Below are 19,120 nucleotides of genomic sequence, written 5' to 3' on the forward strand. Positions count from 1 at the left end.
TTCTTTCTTATCTTATCCCCAAATTATCAATGCATCAAACAACGATTATACGTTGCGGTAGAGTTTATGTGTGTCTGCTGTACCTCACGGATACAGGTGTGTTATACATACTTTGCAGTAGCCTATAATTCCATTTATTTAAAGGTCCCATAGCATGAAAATTTCACTTTATGAGGTTTTTTAACATTAATATGAGTTCCCCCAGCCTGCCTATGGTCCCCCAGTGGCTAGAAATGGTGAAAGGTGTAAACCGAGCTCTGGTATCCTGCTCTGCCTTTGAGAAAATTAAAGCTTCTTCCTCCTTATGAGCTCGTAAGGAGCAAGGTTACCTCCCCTTTCTCTGCTTTGTCCGCCCAGAGAATTTGGCCCACCCATGAGAGAGAGAGACATCATGGCTTTCAAACGAGCAAAGTGGCAGTTGGTCAAGGCCACACCCCCACTCTCCACCTTGCCCCCCCCTCTCTCCTCCTCAATAGCTACAGACACAGAAATGGCACATACTAAGGAAAGCTCATTGTGGGACTGGCTCTAGTGGCTGTAATATTGAATGCAATGAGTTCTAACATAATGAAGTAAACACATTGTAATTTGGAAATGTACTTTATTTGGAAAAAAATTGTTCTCTCCCTGTGCCGCTGCAAATTAATAAACAAAGTCTTGCGGAGCTTTGCCTAGATCATTAAGAAAACAAAACCATGTCAAACAACCAGGGTTCGAATTATGATTTCATCTTTGTGGGGGTCTCTTTAAAAAAAATAAATAAATAAATAAAGTAGTCTATGAGCAGCAAATTTTGAGCATTAAACATTTCATTTCCTGCATTCTGGTGAATTGTTATGCACATATTTACCTTTTTCTGAATAAATGTATGCTGGAAATAGCTTTATGTAAAGGGAAACATAGATTACAATCCAAATATAAAAACATAATGGAATATATTACAATAAGGCTCTCAGGCATTCTGTATTGCTATTTATTCTCCTGTAGATCGACTTTTCTAATTCTATCTGAGTCAGCACACATGTAGCCTCTAGAGGCATCATTTACTCTTTTGCGTCTTTTGTTGAGGAAGTAACCTCCTTAAATGTGCATATGACAATTATTCACCTCAATGATACATTATTCATTTTAATGGATTAATAAACCCCTGGACTGTAATATTTCAGATGTGTTTGAGCAAGATTACTGCTCGTGTTCAAAACGTGCACATTCATAATATATCTCATCGTGATATTTTGAGAAAAATAAAGTGATAATAGGCTATTACAAGAATAAAGTCACTATATTTCCGAAAATCTACCTGCACCATAGTCTGCTGTGCATTACGTGATTGGTCTGCTGATACGGTAGATCTCAGACACACAGCCCCGTTTGGGTCTCTGGTCTCTGAATGAGAGAAGGTTTAGGGAAGTGGCTGAACGCTGCTCTACATCGGAGGTGGGAAACCGAAACTACTGCAGAAATACACGGAGCACAAACGGGAAACATCTGCCGCAGCATGTCGACAGCAGAGCGCGTCCTTTATAACCTGAAGCTGTAGGCTACAGACTACGGACGGAAGGCGCGCTGCAGCAGCTCCGTGGTCTGTGCCGCTGCTCGAGTGGACACTAAGCGACGTACAGGTCTGCTTCAGAGCTCCGTGTGTTTGGGAAAATTGCTTTATTTGTGATTTAAATAATGGTGCTGATGATTTTTAGAGACCCCCACAGGTGTATGATTTTACTGCTTTCTCATGGGAGCTCATCCTCTCTCTATGGGAGCTCAGCTCCCATGGGCCCCCACGTAATTCGAACCCTGCAAACAGCTGACTTACCCACATAAGACCCATGGGATTGTTGGGGAAACTGAGAAACCGCACAAGCTCTATGTTAATGTAGCCTACCTTTATGGGTTAGGGTTAGGTGAAACTATAGAGTCTCAGTTTCTGGGACAGAAAAAAAACCCCAAAGTTTCCATGAACTCTGGATAACACAATTGTCGTACTTGTTCCAGAGCAGGAAATGATTCAGTTAAATATCAAAAGTAACGTCTGTTGTTTTTTCTGCAAGGTCTTCCTCAATCAAAATATTTTTTAGCACTGACGAACAGAAACAACCAGAGGGGAAACACATTAGAATTTAACTTTATGAGAGAAATAAAAAAGACTTTTCAAAAAGTCTCAACTTTCAATTTCAAATTCTGTTGCCTGTCTTGGTGTTGATTTTTGTCTGAAACATGTTCTCACTAAAATGGCAAAAAATGGCTGAACAAATGTTTGTGTTTATTAGCGTGACTCTAATGAACATTTTTATCGAGCTGATGTTCTCTGCACTCAATATCTAACAATTATCTTTGTGTGAGTGGCTCTTAAAGATCTTTAACTTAGCAGAGGATGTTATAACAGAAGCTGTGGCTTAAATTGGCATCAATGTTGGTTCTCATCTGAACTTAAAGGGGAACTATATGCAGTTTTTTTTAGCATCATTTACCTTAACTGAACAGCTTCGGAGTCATTGGAATGGTTATATGACTTTTTTTCGGGTTGAATGGTGGTCGTCTCGCTCCCGCCCTAGTGCCCGTGAGCGGAAAAACCACCCTTGCAACTTTCGGCTGGCGAACAAGGTAGCGATGGAGTTTTTCACACTATCGTCATGGCTGAGCCAGTAAAAAAGAAGCAGAAAGCTAGGAAAGCATTGTTGGAGGAACAGAGAAAGACAAAACGCCAGACTGACCGAGCGAGGAGTCAGACACAAGTCAACATAGGAGCTGCCAAATATCTATTCCGAAGCTGTAGGGGGAGCTCTATAGAGAAACCTGCGAGCAAAAAGTGAGAAAATAGCGAAGAAATGGCCAAAACTGCATAGCGCCCCTTTAATACCTGGAGCCCACAACTAGTATTGCCAAAAGCTTTCAACTTTCATGAAGTGAAAACAAGACATATCATGGTTTAATATTAAACCATATAAATTAAAACTAACACATATCCTATAAGCACGTATTATTGCAGCATGGCGGCCCAATGGTTAGCACTGCGGCCTCACAGCAAGAAGGTTCTGAGTTCGAATCCTGGTCGTGGCAGGCTTTTCTGTGTGAATATGTATGTTCTCCCCATATTTGCATGGGTTTCTCTGGTTTCCCCAACCATCAAAAACATGTAGATTAGGTTCTCCAGACAGTGCCCTTGATCAAGGCACTGTCTCAGATCTGGAGTTCCCTGGGCTGCCTGCTGCTCCCTTGAGGGATGAGTTAAAGAGAGAGAAAGAATTATTTTCGTTACATGTGTGTGAATGTGACAATAAAGTACCTTTACCTAATTACTGTCACAGAGATAAGCAGCTAAGATTACGTGACCTTCAGCACAGATATATTAGTCACAGCTCATATGATGTTAAAACACTGTCATCATTTGGAGAGAAAAAAAAAACATCAGACAACTATTCATTGCATGAGATTACAGAGCTATACTTTACTTCAGATGTGGCGATTACTCATCAAAATTACTTTTGATTTAAAACAAACGAAATCGTTGAGAAGTCACATTTGAGGAAGAGAAGAGAAGAGAAGAATCTAAAGTGCAAACAATGAATTTAATCAATAACAGAAATAAGAAACGCTATAAGGTTAAAATGAATGCCTGACCTATATCCTAAAACATAACTTGTTCTCAGTAATCCCACTTTCAAAATAACCTCTGGGGTCTGCAGTCGGTAGGATTAACCTAAATTTCTTAACCTAAATGTCTTAACTTGCAAATCACCAAATCAATGCTTTACCTGAAAAAGATCTAAAAATATCCCCTAAGACTCCCTGAGTGCCTGTGACTCCTGAGCTGAGATTAATCAAGACAGGAAATAACCTTAAATGCACAAGCTGTTTTCTCATCGTATCTTGTTACTCTCCTGGCATCAACATAAGGAAATACTGTATCACCGTTCTAAAAAAAACAGTTCCTGATCAGCTATATTTGGACCTTTTTTTTTTTAGAAACTTACTTTGCTTGTTACCGACTGTGAAGTTTCTTCACACAACTATTCATTGCATGAGATTACAGAGCTACTTCACTTCAGATGTGGCGATTACTCATCAAATTGACTTTTGATTTAAAACAAACGAAATCATCAAGAAGTCACAATACAATGTGCTTGCTTGAGCAGCGTAACACAAGAGGTAGCTTTTAACATCTGAATAATCAACTGTGCTCATACTTTCTTCACACACAGCACAACATAGAACTGACAAATCAATCTGAAAAAAAATTATTTGAAGTGCAACATTAACAAAGGTTATCTGTTAGATCACAAGAACAATGTTTAACCAATAAAAGGCCCGCTTTTATTGAAACATCTTAGAATAAAAACAGCATATAACAACAGAACGAGAGTTTAGAATACGTTAAGACATAACTTGACAGTCACTGTTACAAGGTTTAAATATCTCGTATTTCACAACACAATTAAATGTAAGTTGTAGCCTCTTCAGGTCACACACATAGAACATAACACATAATTAAGTTAGAACAGAATAAAATAAAAAAAAAAAAGTAAGGGAAGTAACAAAGCAGAGATCCCTTTAACTTTTCCCTGAACAACGTCTTCCATTTAAATGTAAACTTTTAAATGTAAACTGTGATTCACTACTGCCACGTCCAGCCACATGCAAAGCTATGGAAACAAAATTCAAATAGGGTGAAACTATACAAAAAAAAACCTGTTTCAGTCCAGACACAGCAGGTGCAAAAAATCATCATGTCTTCAAATTTATTTTCCCCTTCATGACATGAAGTCAGCAACTGTACAAATAACAGATCTTCTATTTCACATTTAAGACTCTCCAGATCAGAGAAACTTACAGGACTTTTGGTAGGTGGCGGTGTCCACCAATGTGCACTTAGACAGTCGGTACCAATATAAGCTGGAGGGACAATTTCAAAAATAAAAAGTAATAATTAGTCAACTGAGAGAAAGGAATTGTGTGTTTTCTTTTGCCAATAAAAAAACACATAAACACAAAATTGATTCTGACTTACTTTTTGTTTTTGACTCCACTTACTTTTGTAAATAAACTATGACTCCAACAACAACCAGGATGATCAGCACAACGCAGACAACCACAGTCAGTATGTTCTGACTGGACAAACCACCTGACAAAAAGAATCAAACAAACAATGATGATGAGAGCTAACACACAACATGAATGTGATTCCGTGTCAGGTTTGATACAAGCCAAAGCACTGACATTGAAGTAATAATCCTTCTCTTTTTGGTCCTGTTGATTTAGTGACGCCTGTAGTTAACGGTGGTAAACGTATGTGCAGTTTAACATCACAACAAAGTGTTTGTTGTTTTGTTGAGTAGTTCTACGCTTTTAATGTGAAGCATGGGCAGTAGGGCAATGGGAAATGAAATATTATTGACATGAAATTACACTAGATGCATGCATCGTTTCCTGCATGTGTGTAAAGGCAATTTGAATCCAGTGAATGGCGGAGTCTGCCACTGACAATGGTGGCCTGCCAAACAGGAATAAAGAAACTAATAATGTTGGCATTTTAAGACTTTTTCTCACCTTTACCATCCGCCTCTTCCCTCGGATCAGGAGTTTGGTGACTTCTGGGTTGCAGAGGCGTCTCTGTTGTAGAAGATTTTCGTTCTGGAAAAAACAAAAGTGTAAAGAGTGCAATGATTTACAATAATATTTAAAGGAGACAACGGCCCTTTGCTATGGGGCAGCAAGAACATAAGTTGTTGACAAAAAGATATTCGAGGCACTGATCTTGTATATTATATTTTTAGCACTGTATAGACAAGACAAAATGTTGATATGATCAATCAAATTAATTATTGCAGCTTTAATCTGGATCACAATCTTTTAACAGACTAACTCACCAACGACAAGCTGAACAACTGAAGACTGTATTTGGCCATTTAACTTTGGGATGAAACATCTGAATTTCCCTTTGTCTGCAAGCGTCACGTTTGTGATCTTGAGCGATATGTTGCCATGTCTCAGGCCTTCTGTGAACAGTTCTGTCCGACCGACGTACGATGAGATCTTCATGTCCGGGACTTCGCGGGTGTCCCGGTAAAGATGCACATATTCGACCCGGCTCAGCCGATCTCTGGGGTCCGGCTGACGGTCGGGCCTCGACCACTCCACCGTCAGTCCCACCACGTTTTCCGGAGGCTCCACGTGACACGGCAGGATGACGTCATCACCAGGAGCAGCCACGATTGGCTGAAATGGACCAACCACGTGAGATTCACCTGAGCAATGGAGGATCAATTTAAACCCTGCTAAGAAGCCATTGAAGTTTGGGATCTGTTTCACTGTATGCTGATGATTTAAACATCTCCACTATTGTTTTACTGACAAACGAGTGTGACAACTTTCCCTACATTCATACCTAGTTTCCTGAACCAATAACTTTACAACAGTGGTGCTAAACAGCAAGCTTACAAATGCACATTTGTTTCACGTTAGCCTACTGATTAACTTCCCATTTATTTTTACGATTAATTGGTGATTAGTTTGGTTTCCAAAATGTTAAAATCCCAGTTTCCAAGCAAGGTGATGTCTTCAAATATCTTGTTTGGTCCGACAAATGCTCCCAAACCCCAAAATATTGAGTTTACTATGACACAAAATAGATAAAAGCAGACAAATCTAAGTTGTTCTTGATAAATGACTCAAATGATTAAGCGATTATCAAAAAAATCCATCGATTAATTGACTGGCTAATTGTTTTAGCTATAAACCTTTTTTTTTTTTTTTGCACTGTCAAAAATGATAATGATTTAAACTATTAGTAGTTAATAAAATGATCTTAACAGTAATCTCCCCTCCCACTCAAACCATGACATTTAAACTCTGTTAAAACAGGTGTGCGACACAGAACATAGCAACCCGGTTTCGACCAAACCAAAGGTTTAAACCACCGCAATACAACACAGCAATGGGGTCTAAGAGATCATGTGATTTTGTTCCAGAGTCAGACATCACAGGCTTAAACCAGTTTTAAATAGACTGCTGATAATGTTATGTCAGAATGAATTGCCTAAAAAAGGTCAAACAAAGCTGAGAAAGGGGAACAGAAGTTGTGACTTATCTGTCACATCCCACATAGTACTCCATTACTTTAAATATAAAAAGTGAACATTATAAACTTGGTAAAGGTAGATTATGGCAGAGATTGCAACTGTACCAAGGTGTACCTGATAAAGTGATTTTAATAACCCTTGTGTTGTCTTCCCTTCGACCATGAACTAGTTGTCCATCCAGGTCAAAAGTGCAATTGAATTGTTGGTGCTTTTTTCAGCATTTTTGGCTCTTTTTTTATGCTTTTGACACTTTAAAAAAAACGTTCACTTTTTTTCAATGTTTTGTTTTAAATTCATGGTCAATAAACCTAATTTATATGACATTATACCTATTTTTTGAGTTAAAAAGGCAGAAATTATGAATTATTTTGACTAATAGTTAAGATTAAAGGATGTTGAGTGAATCACAGACTGGTTTATGTCAAGGTTTAGTCACGGTACTGTTTTAAAACCATTTAAACACGTTTTTCAAATGTTATAAAAATTGAATAAAACACCCAAAGTTCAATGAAAGTAATCATTCATTTTACCTGCAAAGAACGTTGTATGGGTTCCATACAACGCACATCCATGCATCCATGTTATATTTGGGCATTTTGGTTCAAAGAAACCCATATTTCTGATATGAAAAACTTTGAGGACGGGTCAAATTTGACCCGAGGACAACACAAGGGTTAAAAGCTCTTCTCTGTCAGTAAACTTCATACAAAATCTGAGCCTTTTTGTATTACTTCAGCTTATTGAAATGTAATTTATGTTATGGAGAAAAGAATGTTTTTTTCATCAATGATCATTATTGAATTATCATTTCAGCAAATCTAATTTAAGCAGCAGTTACCAAATGTCTAGAGAAATATAACAGAAAAAAAACACATCTCAGAATAACATGACAAGAAACAAATTGTTACATCTTTTCTTGTTTACATGTAAACTGGAGATATTAATTAATTTCCATGACAGGCTACTAGATAATCTATCTTTAAGGCTGAATATATCATTAGTTTGTAGTCGTTGCTGTGGTAACAACACTATTGTGTGAGCTTACCTTCAACAGCTGTGAAGCCAAAGTGCAGCACTAGGACAACGAGAGTGGAGCGTAAGATTATAGGCGAGAGAAAAATGCTGCAACTCAGCTTCTCCACGTCCATTTAACTGAACGATACGACAGACAGACAGAAAACTGAGATCAAGTGCAGCTGTGCTGACTGTTGTGTCGAGACTACAACCCATGACAAAAAAAACATGCCTGCTGAAACTGTGGGAAGGAACAAAACAATACTGAAGGGGAATACCCTCCCAAGCTACTAGCTACTATATCGTAGTCTCATCATGTATGTTAATTAGTCGATTGTCATTTCGTTTCCCCCCTTTCCAGCATTGAAATTGAAATTGCAAACATAATTAACTGATACATAGCCTATAATAATCATAATTAAGCAGAAACCTTAAAGATCAACAAGTAGCCTAGTTTACACTATGATCATTATTGAATTATCATTTCAGCAAATCTAATTTAAGCAGCAGTTACCAAATGTCTAGAGAAATAAAACAGAAAAAAAGTTTACACTAGGCTACTCTGTCAGGGAACAGGCTCACCTGTTAATGGCACGGTGATAATTGCTTTATGTAATCCATGATTGGGACAGTCAGGAGATTTGTTCGCGGAAGTTAAGTCAGTGATGGAAGCTACAATTTCTTCGAGCAAGCAGAGAGTTTTGCCTCAACAGTCTCGCAGAGTCGGTACTGACCATGCAGAGAGTCAGAAGGGGGGAGTGTGTTAAGGGCACAGGTTTAATAACAGTTTAATTTGATATTTAGCCAAATTGTTGGTGTATTGCCTTGTTATAGTTTAGTCTGTTTGAAGTGTAGGTTTAAATGAACCTGAAGTGCCATACGGTTTGTTAACATAGATATATAGGCTATTTATGGTTTGTTAACATGTGTGATATTTGATCCTGGAATTCAGCTGACAGTTGTCTCCCATGATGATCAAATGATGTTATGAAGTCACAACCATGACTCAGTTGTGAGGACATCATGACTATGACTCAGACAATTGGGTTTTGATTATAACTGTCTTGTGACTGACTCAGCTAGCAAACTTGGTACAAGTTACTAAAAATTACAATTTAGAATATATCTTTAAATAAAAGATAAAGTAAACCTAGGCTATTTTCCAAACACAGTTTGAATTAGTCTACAGAATTTATATTATTTTATTATTAAATGTTAATAAACAGAAAGTTATAACTTTATGCTTCGGTAGGTTACTCTGCATTATAGCTCAACTTAGTGTAAAAATATGCATAAAAATACTGAACCTAAATGATACCACAGCATGTGACATGGGCCTACAGTTTTCAAAATACAACTAGTGCTTAACTGACTCTAGCAAGACAGGCTGATATTATCTTCTTTTTCAGCTGCTCCCATAAGTCTTTAAATTACATTTAGGGCTCTTGTTAGGATTCTACTAGTCTATATCCTTGACGTTCCACTTCCCGGATTGCTCCAGTGCCACAGGAAATTCCGCCGGATGCATGTTTTTTTCGCCGATTTCTGTTTCCTTCCGCTTTCTTTTTTGTTGTAATTATAAAACCTGGTGGATTTATGAGGACTATGGTTAACTGCTCCTCAGATCTATGCAAGGTAAATTAAGACAACTAGCAAAACTATCTGTCCAATCTGAGTTTTCTCTCGCACGACTATTTTGCATCGGCTCCGTGCGGAGCTTAGCGCCGCCCATGACGATTGTGATTGGTTTAAAGAAATGCCTGTTATGAGTGAAACTAAGGTTGAACCCAAGTGCAGACAATAACACAGAGTCAAATGAAAGTTTAACAGGTTTATTGTAAAATGTCCAAGATCAAAAGCAACCGGAAAAGCAAAGTCCAATTCCAAAGATTTCAGATCCAGGGTACAGAGCGGGAGAGGTACCGTAATATCCAAGGTCCGTGTCCAATAATCCTGAGATCCAATGTGGAGAGGAGGAATGGGAATGGCCGGAATGGAGGATGGCAGGAATGGTGGATAGCAGGAGTGAAGTGGCAGCAGGAGTCAGGTTCCAAGAGCTGTGGTCAAAAACAGGAAAAAAATCAGAGCGAGCAAAACACACAAGAGTTTAATACAAGTGGTGAAGTCAGCAGCTAGACTAACGTAGTCATCTTGACTATGATCTGACGATGAGTGGAACGTTGACTGGGGTATTTAAAGCTGAGGTGATTGTGGTGAATGAGCTGCAGCTGGAACCCTGACTCCCGCACACCAGGCTTCACTCCTGCAATCAATGACAGAAAGAGGGAAGGGGGAGAGCAGAGACAGAGAGCTATCTAGCAGCAGCAGCAGGCCTAACAATGCCAATAAACCAAAGCACGTTTTTCTCCCATCCCCGAATGCTGTGTGGACTAGCCAGACCCTCCTCCGCTCTGCAGCGTGTGGATGGTCTGGCAAAGTGAGACTAGGTTTCTAGCACTTTGGTTTGAACCCTAATGAGAGCTCAGTGTCTGGTTCAGTGGGTTCACCCCCACCTCTTTTGCTCTTGTACAAAAGCACAACGTTGGAATTGAATATTTTGTGAAACTAATCTGAGCTAAAGACTGCACAACTCAAACACCACAGGGAGTTTTTCTGTGTTTGTCAAAGGCAACATATGTAGGCCTACATTATCTTACTCATATTTGGGAGATTAGAAAGTCAATAAGCGTGAGTGTGTAGTTTCAACCTCTTTGACTCGTTTCCAATCCTATTTTTAGAAACAATAGTATCTATTTATTTAAAGTACAGCATAGCCTCTTTGAATAGGAACTTCTTCATTCCTTTTGATTTACTTCACTTATATGTGGCTTTTATTTATTATTTTTCCACTATGAGCTCACACCTATCTCATGCCTCAACTTTTATACCTGATCAACAGAACCTTATTAGGCACTGATAATTGTTTCAACTGCATTTACATCGCTGCATTTCAATGTGTGGTTAGGAGCTGTTTCACGATAACATTTAGTATTTGAAATGGTAATCAAATAACAGGTAGATTTAAAAGGCAAAGTCTGACGTTTCAGGAAATAATCTTGTTTTCTGGCACAGAGTTTGTAGATGAAGAGATTGATACCACTCATGTTCACTAAATATAAAGCTACTGCAAACAGTTGGTAGTTTATCTTAGCATTAAGACGGGGAGAAACAGATAGCTTTGCGCTATCGAAAGGCGTACAGATACGTCTAATCTCGTATCTGTACGAGATTAGGTGAGATTTCTAATCTCACTTTCAGCAAACAAAATAAAAATAAAAGCATTTTTAGTTAGTTGTCTAAAAAGCTTTGACTTTGCAACCAAGTTTAGCTTGTTTTAACCCTACCAGGCTACCAAAGTACATTCTACATACCGTAATAACATTCAAGGACTACCAACTAGAGTCCCTGAGGAACCCAAGAATAACCAACAACAGAAACAACCATCAACTACCAACTTGTCTTCTCAAAACATTATTATGCAAGTATGTCATCCACAAAAAAAATCGGATTATTATTATTTTAGGAAGGTTTCTTAATTTGCATGTTGTGTAAAATACAAAATACACACTTTCCTTTAATACACATTGCAGCTAATATCCAAGGTACATTACATATCAGTTAAATATGTGAAAGCTTATGTACCATCTGTTGATTCTGGTTTCATTTAGTTTTCAGTAATTTAAAATTAACATTTGTGTTATATTTTTTTGGTGAAACCAACCAGGGTTACAATAAAATAATTTAAATACAGTCATTCAAACTTCAACACTTTTTTATTTTTTATATTTAGACATTGGTCTCAGTAAAACCCACTTTCAAAATAACCTCTGGGGTCTGCAGGTACCCCAGTTGGTAGGATTAACCTAAATGTCTTAACTAGCAAATCACCAAATCAATGCTTTACCTGAAAAAGATCTAAAAATATCCCCTAAGACTCCCTGAGTGCCTGTGACTCCTGAGCTGAGATTAATCAAGACAGGAAATAACCTTAAATGCACAAGCTGTTTTCTCACCGTATCTTGTTACTCTCCTGGCATCAACATAAATAAATACTTTATCACCATTCTAAAAAAAAAAAAAAAAAAAAAAACAGTTCCTGATCAGCAAGTTATTTGGACTTTTTTTTTAGAAACTTACTTTTCTTGTTACCGACTGTGAAGTTTCTTCATACAATTATTCATTGCATGAGATTACAGAGCTACTTCACTTCAGATGTGGCGATTACTCATCAAATTGACGTTTGATTTAAAACAAACAAAATCGTCAAGAAGTCACATTTGAGAAAGACTTACACAAGAAGTACAACAACCTTTGCAGAAGAATCTAAAGTGCAAACAATGAATTGAATCAATAACAGAGAATGGTACAGAAATAAGAAAAGCTATAAGGTTAAAATGAAAGCCTGACCTATATCCTAAAACATAACTTTAAGGAACATGCAATACAATGTGCTTGCTTGAGCAGCGTAACACAAGAGGTAGCTTTTAACATCTGAATATCTGTGCTCATAATTTCTTCACACACAGCACAACATAGAACTGACAAATCAATCCGAAAAAAATATTTTAAGTGCAACATTAACAAAGGTTATCTGTTAGATCACAAGAACAATGTTTAACCAATAAAAGGCCCGCTTTTATTGAAACATCTTAGAATAAAAACAGCATATAACAACAGAACAAGAGTTTAGAATACGTTAAGACATAACTTGACAGTTACAATTGAATGTTTGTAGCCTCTTCACATCACACATATAGAACATAACACGTAATTAAATTAGAACAGAATAAATTAAAAAAAGAATTCATTCAAAAAATTAAAATACTATACAAAAAAAAAAACTGTTTCAGTCCAGACACAGCAGGTGCAAATAATCCTGATGCCTTCAAATTTATTTTCCCCTTCATGACATGAAGTCAACAACTGTACAAATAACAGATCTTCTATTTCACATTTAAGACTCTCCAGATCAGAGAAACTTACAGGACTTTTGGTGGGGGTCTGCTTTCTTCTACAACATAAAAAAGCCTCGCTCCTGCAGATCCAGTGAGTCCATCTGTAGCTGGAAGAGTTGCTGGTTTGACTCCTCAAACTAATTGGAAATATCCTGCTGAGAAAAGCGGGAAGTGTTCTCATCTTTGTCGGTGTCCACCAATGTGCACTTAGACAGTCGGTACCAATATAAGCTGGAGGGACAATTTCAAAAATAAAAAGTAATAATTAGTCAACTGAGAGAAAGGAATTGTGTGTTTTCTTTTGACAATAAGAAAACACAAACTCAAAATTGATTCTGACTTACTTTTTGTTTTTGACACTTCTGTGGTAAATAAACTATGACTCCAACAACAACAACCAGGATCATCAGGACAACGCAGACAACCACAGTCAGTATGTTCTGACTGGACAAACCACCTGACAAAGAGAATCAAACAAACAATGATGATGAGAGCTAACACACAACATGAATGTGATTCCGTGTCAAGTTTGATACAAGCCAAAGCACTGACATTGAAGTAATAATCCTTCTCATTTTGGTCCTGTTGATTTAGTGACGCCCGTAGTTAACGGTGGTAAAAGTGAATGCAGTTGTTTCATCACAACAAAGTGTTTGTTGTTTCTTGAGTAGTTATATGCTTTTAATGTGAAGCATGGGCAGTGGGGCAATGGGAAATGAAATATTATTGACATGAAATTACGGGTCTCAAACTTGCGGCCCGGGGGCCAATTGAGGCCCGCGGGTTGATACTTTGTGGCCCCCTTACTTGACATCAAAGTTTAGTGTCAGTGCAGCCCGCGCGTTGTTCTGAAACGCACCTTTTTGCTGAGTCGTTGCGTGTGCCACGCTTGTCACGCTTTTATTTTATTTTTTTAGCACTTACGGGCTACCATAGCTAGTCTCGTGACTGCGGCGTTTGCTGTCAACGGTTGTCAAGCTAGCCAACCGTGAAGTACCTGGGGAAGTATCAACGTTAGTCACTTGGTTGAAACGTGTTCCAGAGTGACGGAAAATATATGCCATCACCCAGTTCCAGTCATGTCTCTCTCAAAACGTGCTGTGAAGAGAAAGGTTGGCGACGAGCACAGGCAAGTTCAGTGAAAGTGGGAGACGGAGCACCCCTACATGTCTCATATGCACAGAGAAAGTTGCGGTGTACAAGGAATATGACATCAGACGTCATTACTCAACTAGACATGCTGAGGAGTATACAAAATACCAGGGAGATGAGAGAAAGAACCGGGTCTTAAAAAATGTCTATTGAGGCAACAAGATTTATTTAAGAAAGCAAACAAAGAATACTTTTGTTGAATACTTGACGCGGCCCAGCCTGACCCACACTCTAACTCGAATGGCCCCCAGGTAAATTGAGTTTGAGACCCCTGGTGTAAAGGCAATTTGAATCCAAGGCAGGAATGTCTGAGTCTACCACTGACAATGATGGCCTGCCAAACAGGAATAAAAAAACTTAAAACCCAATGTTTGTACTAATAACGCTGGCATTTTAAAACTTTTTCTCACCTTTACCATCCGCTTCGTTTGTCGGATCAGGAGTTCGGTGACTTCTGGGTTGCAGAGGCGTCTCTGTTGTAGCAGATTTTCGTTCTGGAAAAAACAAAAGTGTAAAGAGTGCAATGATTTACAATAATATTTAAAGGAGACACCTTTGCTATGGGGCAGCAAGAACATAAGTTGTTGACAAAAAGATATTCGAGGCATCGAGAAATGTTGAGAAATGTTGCATGCATGCAACATACATGCAACAAATGCATTCGAGAAATGTTGATACGATCAATTTTACGTCAACATTTTTATTGCAGCTTTAATCTGGATCACAATCTTTTAACAGACTAACTCACCAACAACAAGCTGAACAACTGAAGACTGTATTTGGCCGTTTAACTTTGGGATGAAACATCTGAATCTCCCTTTGTCTGCAAGCGTCACGTTCGTGATCTTGAGCGATATGTTGCCGTGTCTCAGGCCTTCTGTGAACAGTTCTGTCCGACCGACGTACGATGAGATCTTCATGTCCGGGACCTCGCGGGTGTCCCGGTAAAGATGCACGTATTCGACCCGGCTCAGCCGATCTCTGGGGTCCGGCTGACGGTCGGGTCTCGACCACTCCACCGTCATTCCCACCACGGTTTCCGGAGGCTCCACGTGACACGGCAGGATGACATCATCACCAGGAGCAGCCACGATTGGCTGAAGTGGACCAACCACGCGAGAGTCACCTGAAAATGGAGGCTAAATTTAAACCCTGCTAAGAAGCCAATGAAGTCTGGGATCTGTTTCACTGTATGCTGATGATTTAAACATCTCCACTATTGTTTTACTGACAAATAAGTCTGAAACTTTCCATCAATTCAGATCCAGTTTCCAGAACCAATAACTTTACAACAGTGGCGCATCAGGCTTACAAATGCACATTTTTTTCATTACTGATTAATCTCCAAATTATGTTTTACGATTAATCTGGGAATCTTGTTTTCTCCAAAAACCTGAACTGTCAAAACTGTCGATTGATTTCAACTATTAAAAGTTACTAAAATGTTCTTAAAAGTAGCAATCGCCCCTCATAATGAACCCATGACATTAAAACTCTGTTAAAGCAGGTGTGCGACACAGAACAACCGGGTTTCGACTAAACCAAAGTTTAAACCACCACAACCCCTGATGACACAGCAATGGGGTCTAAGAGATCATTAGATTTTGGTTGAGATATCATAGGCTTAAAGAAGTTTTTAATCTAGACTGCAGCTCATTTTATGACCGAATGAATTGACTTAAACAGGTCAGATATAATGCAGCCCAGAGCAACACCACCTTAACTATGATGTCAGTAATCACATAATTCAATTTACACATTTCTCACAATATCAACAAAAACAGAACATTATAAACTTTGTAAAGGTATTTATGGCAGAGCTGTTTTGTTGAATTGCAGCAGGTGTACCTGATAAAGTGGCTATTTAGCATTACAGGAGTTTTGGCCCCTTAAATCATATCAATCCAAACATTAAGAAGATAAAGTGGGTGTCACATAACTGGATAAAAACATATGTCGCATGTAACATTACTACATGTAAAACCTTAAGCCGGTGACATGAAGACAGATTGATGGACTTTCTGATATCGTTCTCTGAGTTTCAGTCAGTAAACTTTATACAAACACTGAGCCCTTTGGTTTTACTTCAGCTTATTGAAATGTTATATATGTTATGGACAAATAATGTTTTTTTTTTCATCCATGATCATTATTGAATTATCATTTCAGCAAATCCAATTTAAGCAGCAGTTACCAAATGTCTAGAGAAATAAAACAGAAAAACACATCTCAGAATAACATGATAAGAAACAAATTGTTACATCTTTCCTTGTTTACATGTAAACTGGAGATAATGATTAATTTCCATGACAGGCTACAAGATAATCTATCTTTAAGGCTGAATATATCATTAGTTTGTAGTCGTTGCTGTGGTAACGACACTAGGCTATTGAGTGAGCTTACCTTCAACAGCTGTGAAGCCGACAAGCAGCAACAGGACGACGAGAGTGAAGCGTAAGATTATAGGCGATGGAGAAACGCTGAAACCGAGCTCCTCCACGTCCATTTAACTATGTTAACGATACCACAGACAGACAGAAAACTGAGAAACTATGATCTAGACTGCTATGCGATGAACTACTAGCTACAACTGATATTTCTAGTCATAGTGACTTTCACTGTTCATCACACCCCCAACCGGCACCGCCTACCAAGAGCCTGGGTTTGTCCCAGTAGTTCTTAGAACTGCTTAGAAGTGTACTTTTCCTCTAAAAAGTACAAGTACTATCCGATCGGAAAGCACCTATGGTCGCAGACTGGACGGGGTGGAGTCACGTGACTACACACGCGGTGGCCGTAATATGTTTTAAGGGGAAAGTACATTAACACACAGTGGGCAGCCGCGGAAATATTAATAGGATTAAAAGACCGAAATAACCGACTTGGTAAAATTACGTCGGTTATAGGCTCTGAATTTCGGTTACGATTATTTTTCGATTAATCATCCAGCCCTACTCTGTATTCAATTGTTGTTTTTACCTTGTAAAGCACTTTGGTCAACCCAGTTGTTTTTAAACGTGCCATATAATATAAATAAATTGACACTGACAGTGACACCTATTATTGTTCCCTAAATATAAAGCTATAGACAACAGACAACAGACAATATGGTAGCATAAAGACTGGAAGCAGGGAGAAACAGCTAGCTTGGCTCTATCCTAGATGTACAGCAAGATAGTAGTAACACATTTCTCATCTCCTTTTCAGCAAAACAATAAGTGAAAAATTTTTTTTTAACAAAAAAAGTATTTTTCCAAAATGTTGAATTTTTCTTTAGATTTTTAAAAAGCTTTGACTTTTCAACCAAATGTAGCCTGTTGGAACCCTACTGACATGTGTAACATTTAAGGACTACCGACTAGAGTCACTTAGGACGCCAAGACTAAAATACAGAAACAACCATGATAGCAGAATGTTAACTTTTCTTATGTATGTCATCTGAAAAAACAACTATAATTATTAGGCTATTATTTTAGGAAAGTTTGTTAATTTGCATGTTGTGTAAAAGGTTTTTTTTCTTAATACACTTTTCTTTCATACGCATTGCAGCTAATATCCCAAGTACAACACATTAGTACTTAAAAGCCTACTCACCTTCCATTGATTCTGGTTTAAAAAAAAAAAAATTGAAATAAACCCTGTCATTTAAAGGTGCACTATGCGTTCCTGCATGACGTCACTTCTGTTGAGGTTCCAAGTAAATTCAAAATTCAATTCAGAATTCAATTCTTTTTTTTATAGTATCAAATCATAACAAGAGTTATCTGAAGACACTTTACAGATAGAGTAGGTCTAGACCACACTCTATAATTTACAAAGACCCAACAATTCCAGTAATTCCCCCAAGAGCAAGCATTTAGTGCGACAGTGGCGAGGAAAACTCCCTTTTAGGAAGAAACCTCGGACAGACCCAGGCTCTTGGTAGAACCCCAGTACATTTTTTTAAACCACTATAAAACAGAAAACAATGACACATAGTCATAATTAGGAAGAAAATGATTGACAAAGTCATAAAACAATTGAATAGAATAAAGCTGTCTTGAGATACAACAAAATGTAAAGCTCTGGAGTCAGGTAGCCAAGTCGGGAGTCAGGTTTAAACTAAATGTCTTGAGAATCAACAAATCAATGCTTTACCTGAAAATGAACTCAAAAATCCCCTATGAATTCCTGTGGCTCGTGTTCTTTGATGTGAGATGAATGAAGAGAGGAATTAACCGTCAATACACATTGTTCTCTCTTATCCATGGTATCTTGTGACCTGGCATCAACATCAGGGAAATATTGTATCATAGCTGGAAAAAACCCGAAGTCCTTCCTGATCACAGGAATATTTTTTCTCTCACCTGATCAGCTGGTTATTTGGACTTTTTTTTTTAGAAACTTACCTTGCTTGTTCTACCAACTGTGTCTAGTTTCTTCGCACAGGCTACCAGCACACGTAGAGTGTGAATGGTTGCCTGTTCTCACATGTCAGGCCCTGTCCTGTGGACGTGGCCAAGTTCTAGTGCATGCTGGGAAAGCCCTCCCAGGACACTCCCAGGACACTGAAAAAAGAAGGAGCCATGTTTCTAGTATCAAAACCTTTAAGGTACCATGTGATGGTACGTGTATGGTATGTGATCCACATATAAAACAAATTGTTGCCCCCACGCATTAAAGACAGGGACCTGACAACTACATTTAATGTGTAATGTTATCGAGTATCAGAATAAATTGAATAAAATAAATAAATTAAACAATATTTTCCGAAAGTGATAATGGTCTGTTATTTTCTAGCTCACAAATTAACAGGACAATGAGAAAGGATTAATTAAAACAAAAAGAACACAATCAAAAGAAGACAAAAGATATCTAGGCAAACGTATGAATAGATCAATAGAATGATGCTTTGTGCTTTCACAATATCATCTAGATAGCTTC

General features: G+C 38.2%; 1 protein-coding gene and 1 long non-coding RNA gene across 6 annotated transcripts; one reads left to right on the plus strand and one right to left on the minus strand.

The window, feature by feature from the left end:
• Positions 1–4,343: 4,343 nt before the first annotated feature.
• LOC116053153 (myelin-oligodendrocyte glycoprotein-like) lies at positions 4,344–16,771 on the minus strand. Of its 5 annotated transcripts, none has more exons than XM_035993799.1 (5): positions 16,601–16,768; positions 14,946–15,323; positions 14,608–14,691; positions 13,390–13,502; positions 4,344–4,890 (listed from the first exon to the last, which is right to left on the minus strand). In XM_035993799.1, exons 1-5 carry the CDS (start codon positions 16,701–16,703, stop codon positions 4,867–4,869), a joined length of 702 nt encoding a protein of 233 aa, XP_035849692.1. In that variant the 5' UTR covers positions 16,704–16,768; the 3' UTR covers positions 4,344–4,866. The 5 variants fall into 5 exon arrangements, with proteins under 5 accessions (XP_035849692.1, XP_035849693.1, XP_035849694.1 ...); XM_031304117.2 differs by lacking the exon at positions 4,344–4,890 and adding an exon at positions 12,990–13,276; XM_035993800.1 differs by lacking the exons at positions 4,344–4,890; positions 13,390–13,502; positions 14,608–14,691; positions 14,946–15,323; positions 16,601–16,768 and adding exons at positions 4,922–5,119; positions 5,545–5,628; positions 5,865–6,242; positions 8,122–8,275.
• Positions 4,606–14,652, plus strand: LOC116053155. The gene is made up of 3 exons (XR_004105757.2): positions 4,606–4,709; positions 12,955–13,089; positions 14,641–14,652. It is a non-coding gene; the product is annotated as an uncharacterized LOC116053155 (long non-coding RNA).
• Positions 16,772–19,120: the final 2,349 nt, after the last annotated feature.

Source organism: Sander lucioperca, chromosome 17 (assembly GCF_008315115.2).
Source record: "Sander lucioperca isolate FBNREF2018 chromosome 17, SLUC_FBN_1.2, whole genome shotgun sequence".
Taxonomy (NCBI): domain Eukaryota; kingdom Metazoa; phylum Chordata; class Actinopteri; order Perciformes; family Percidae; genus Sander; species Sander lucioperca.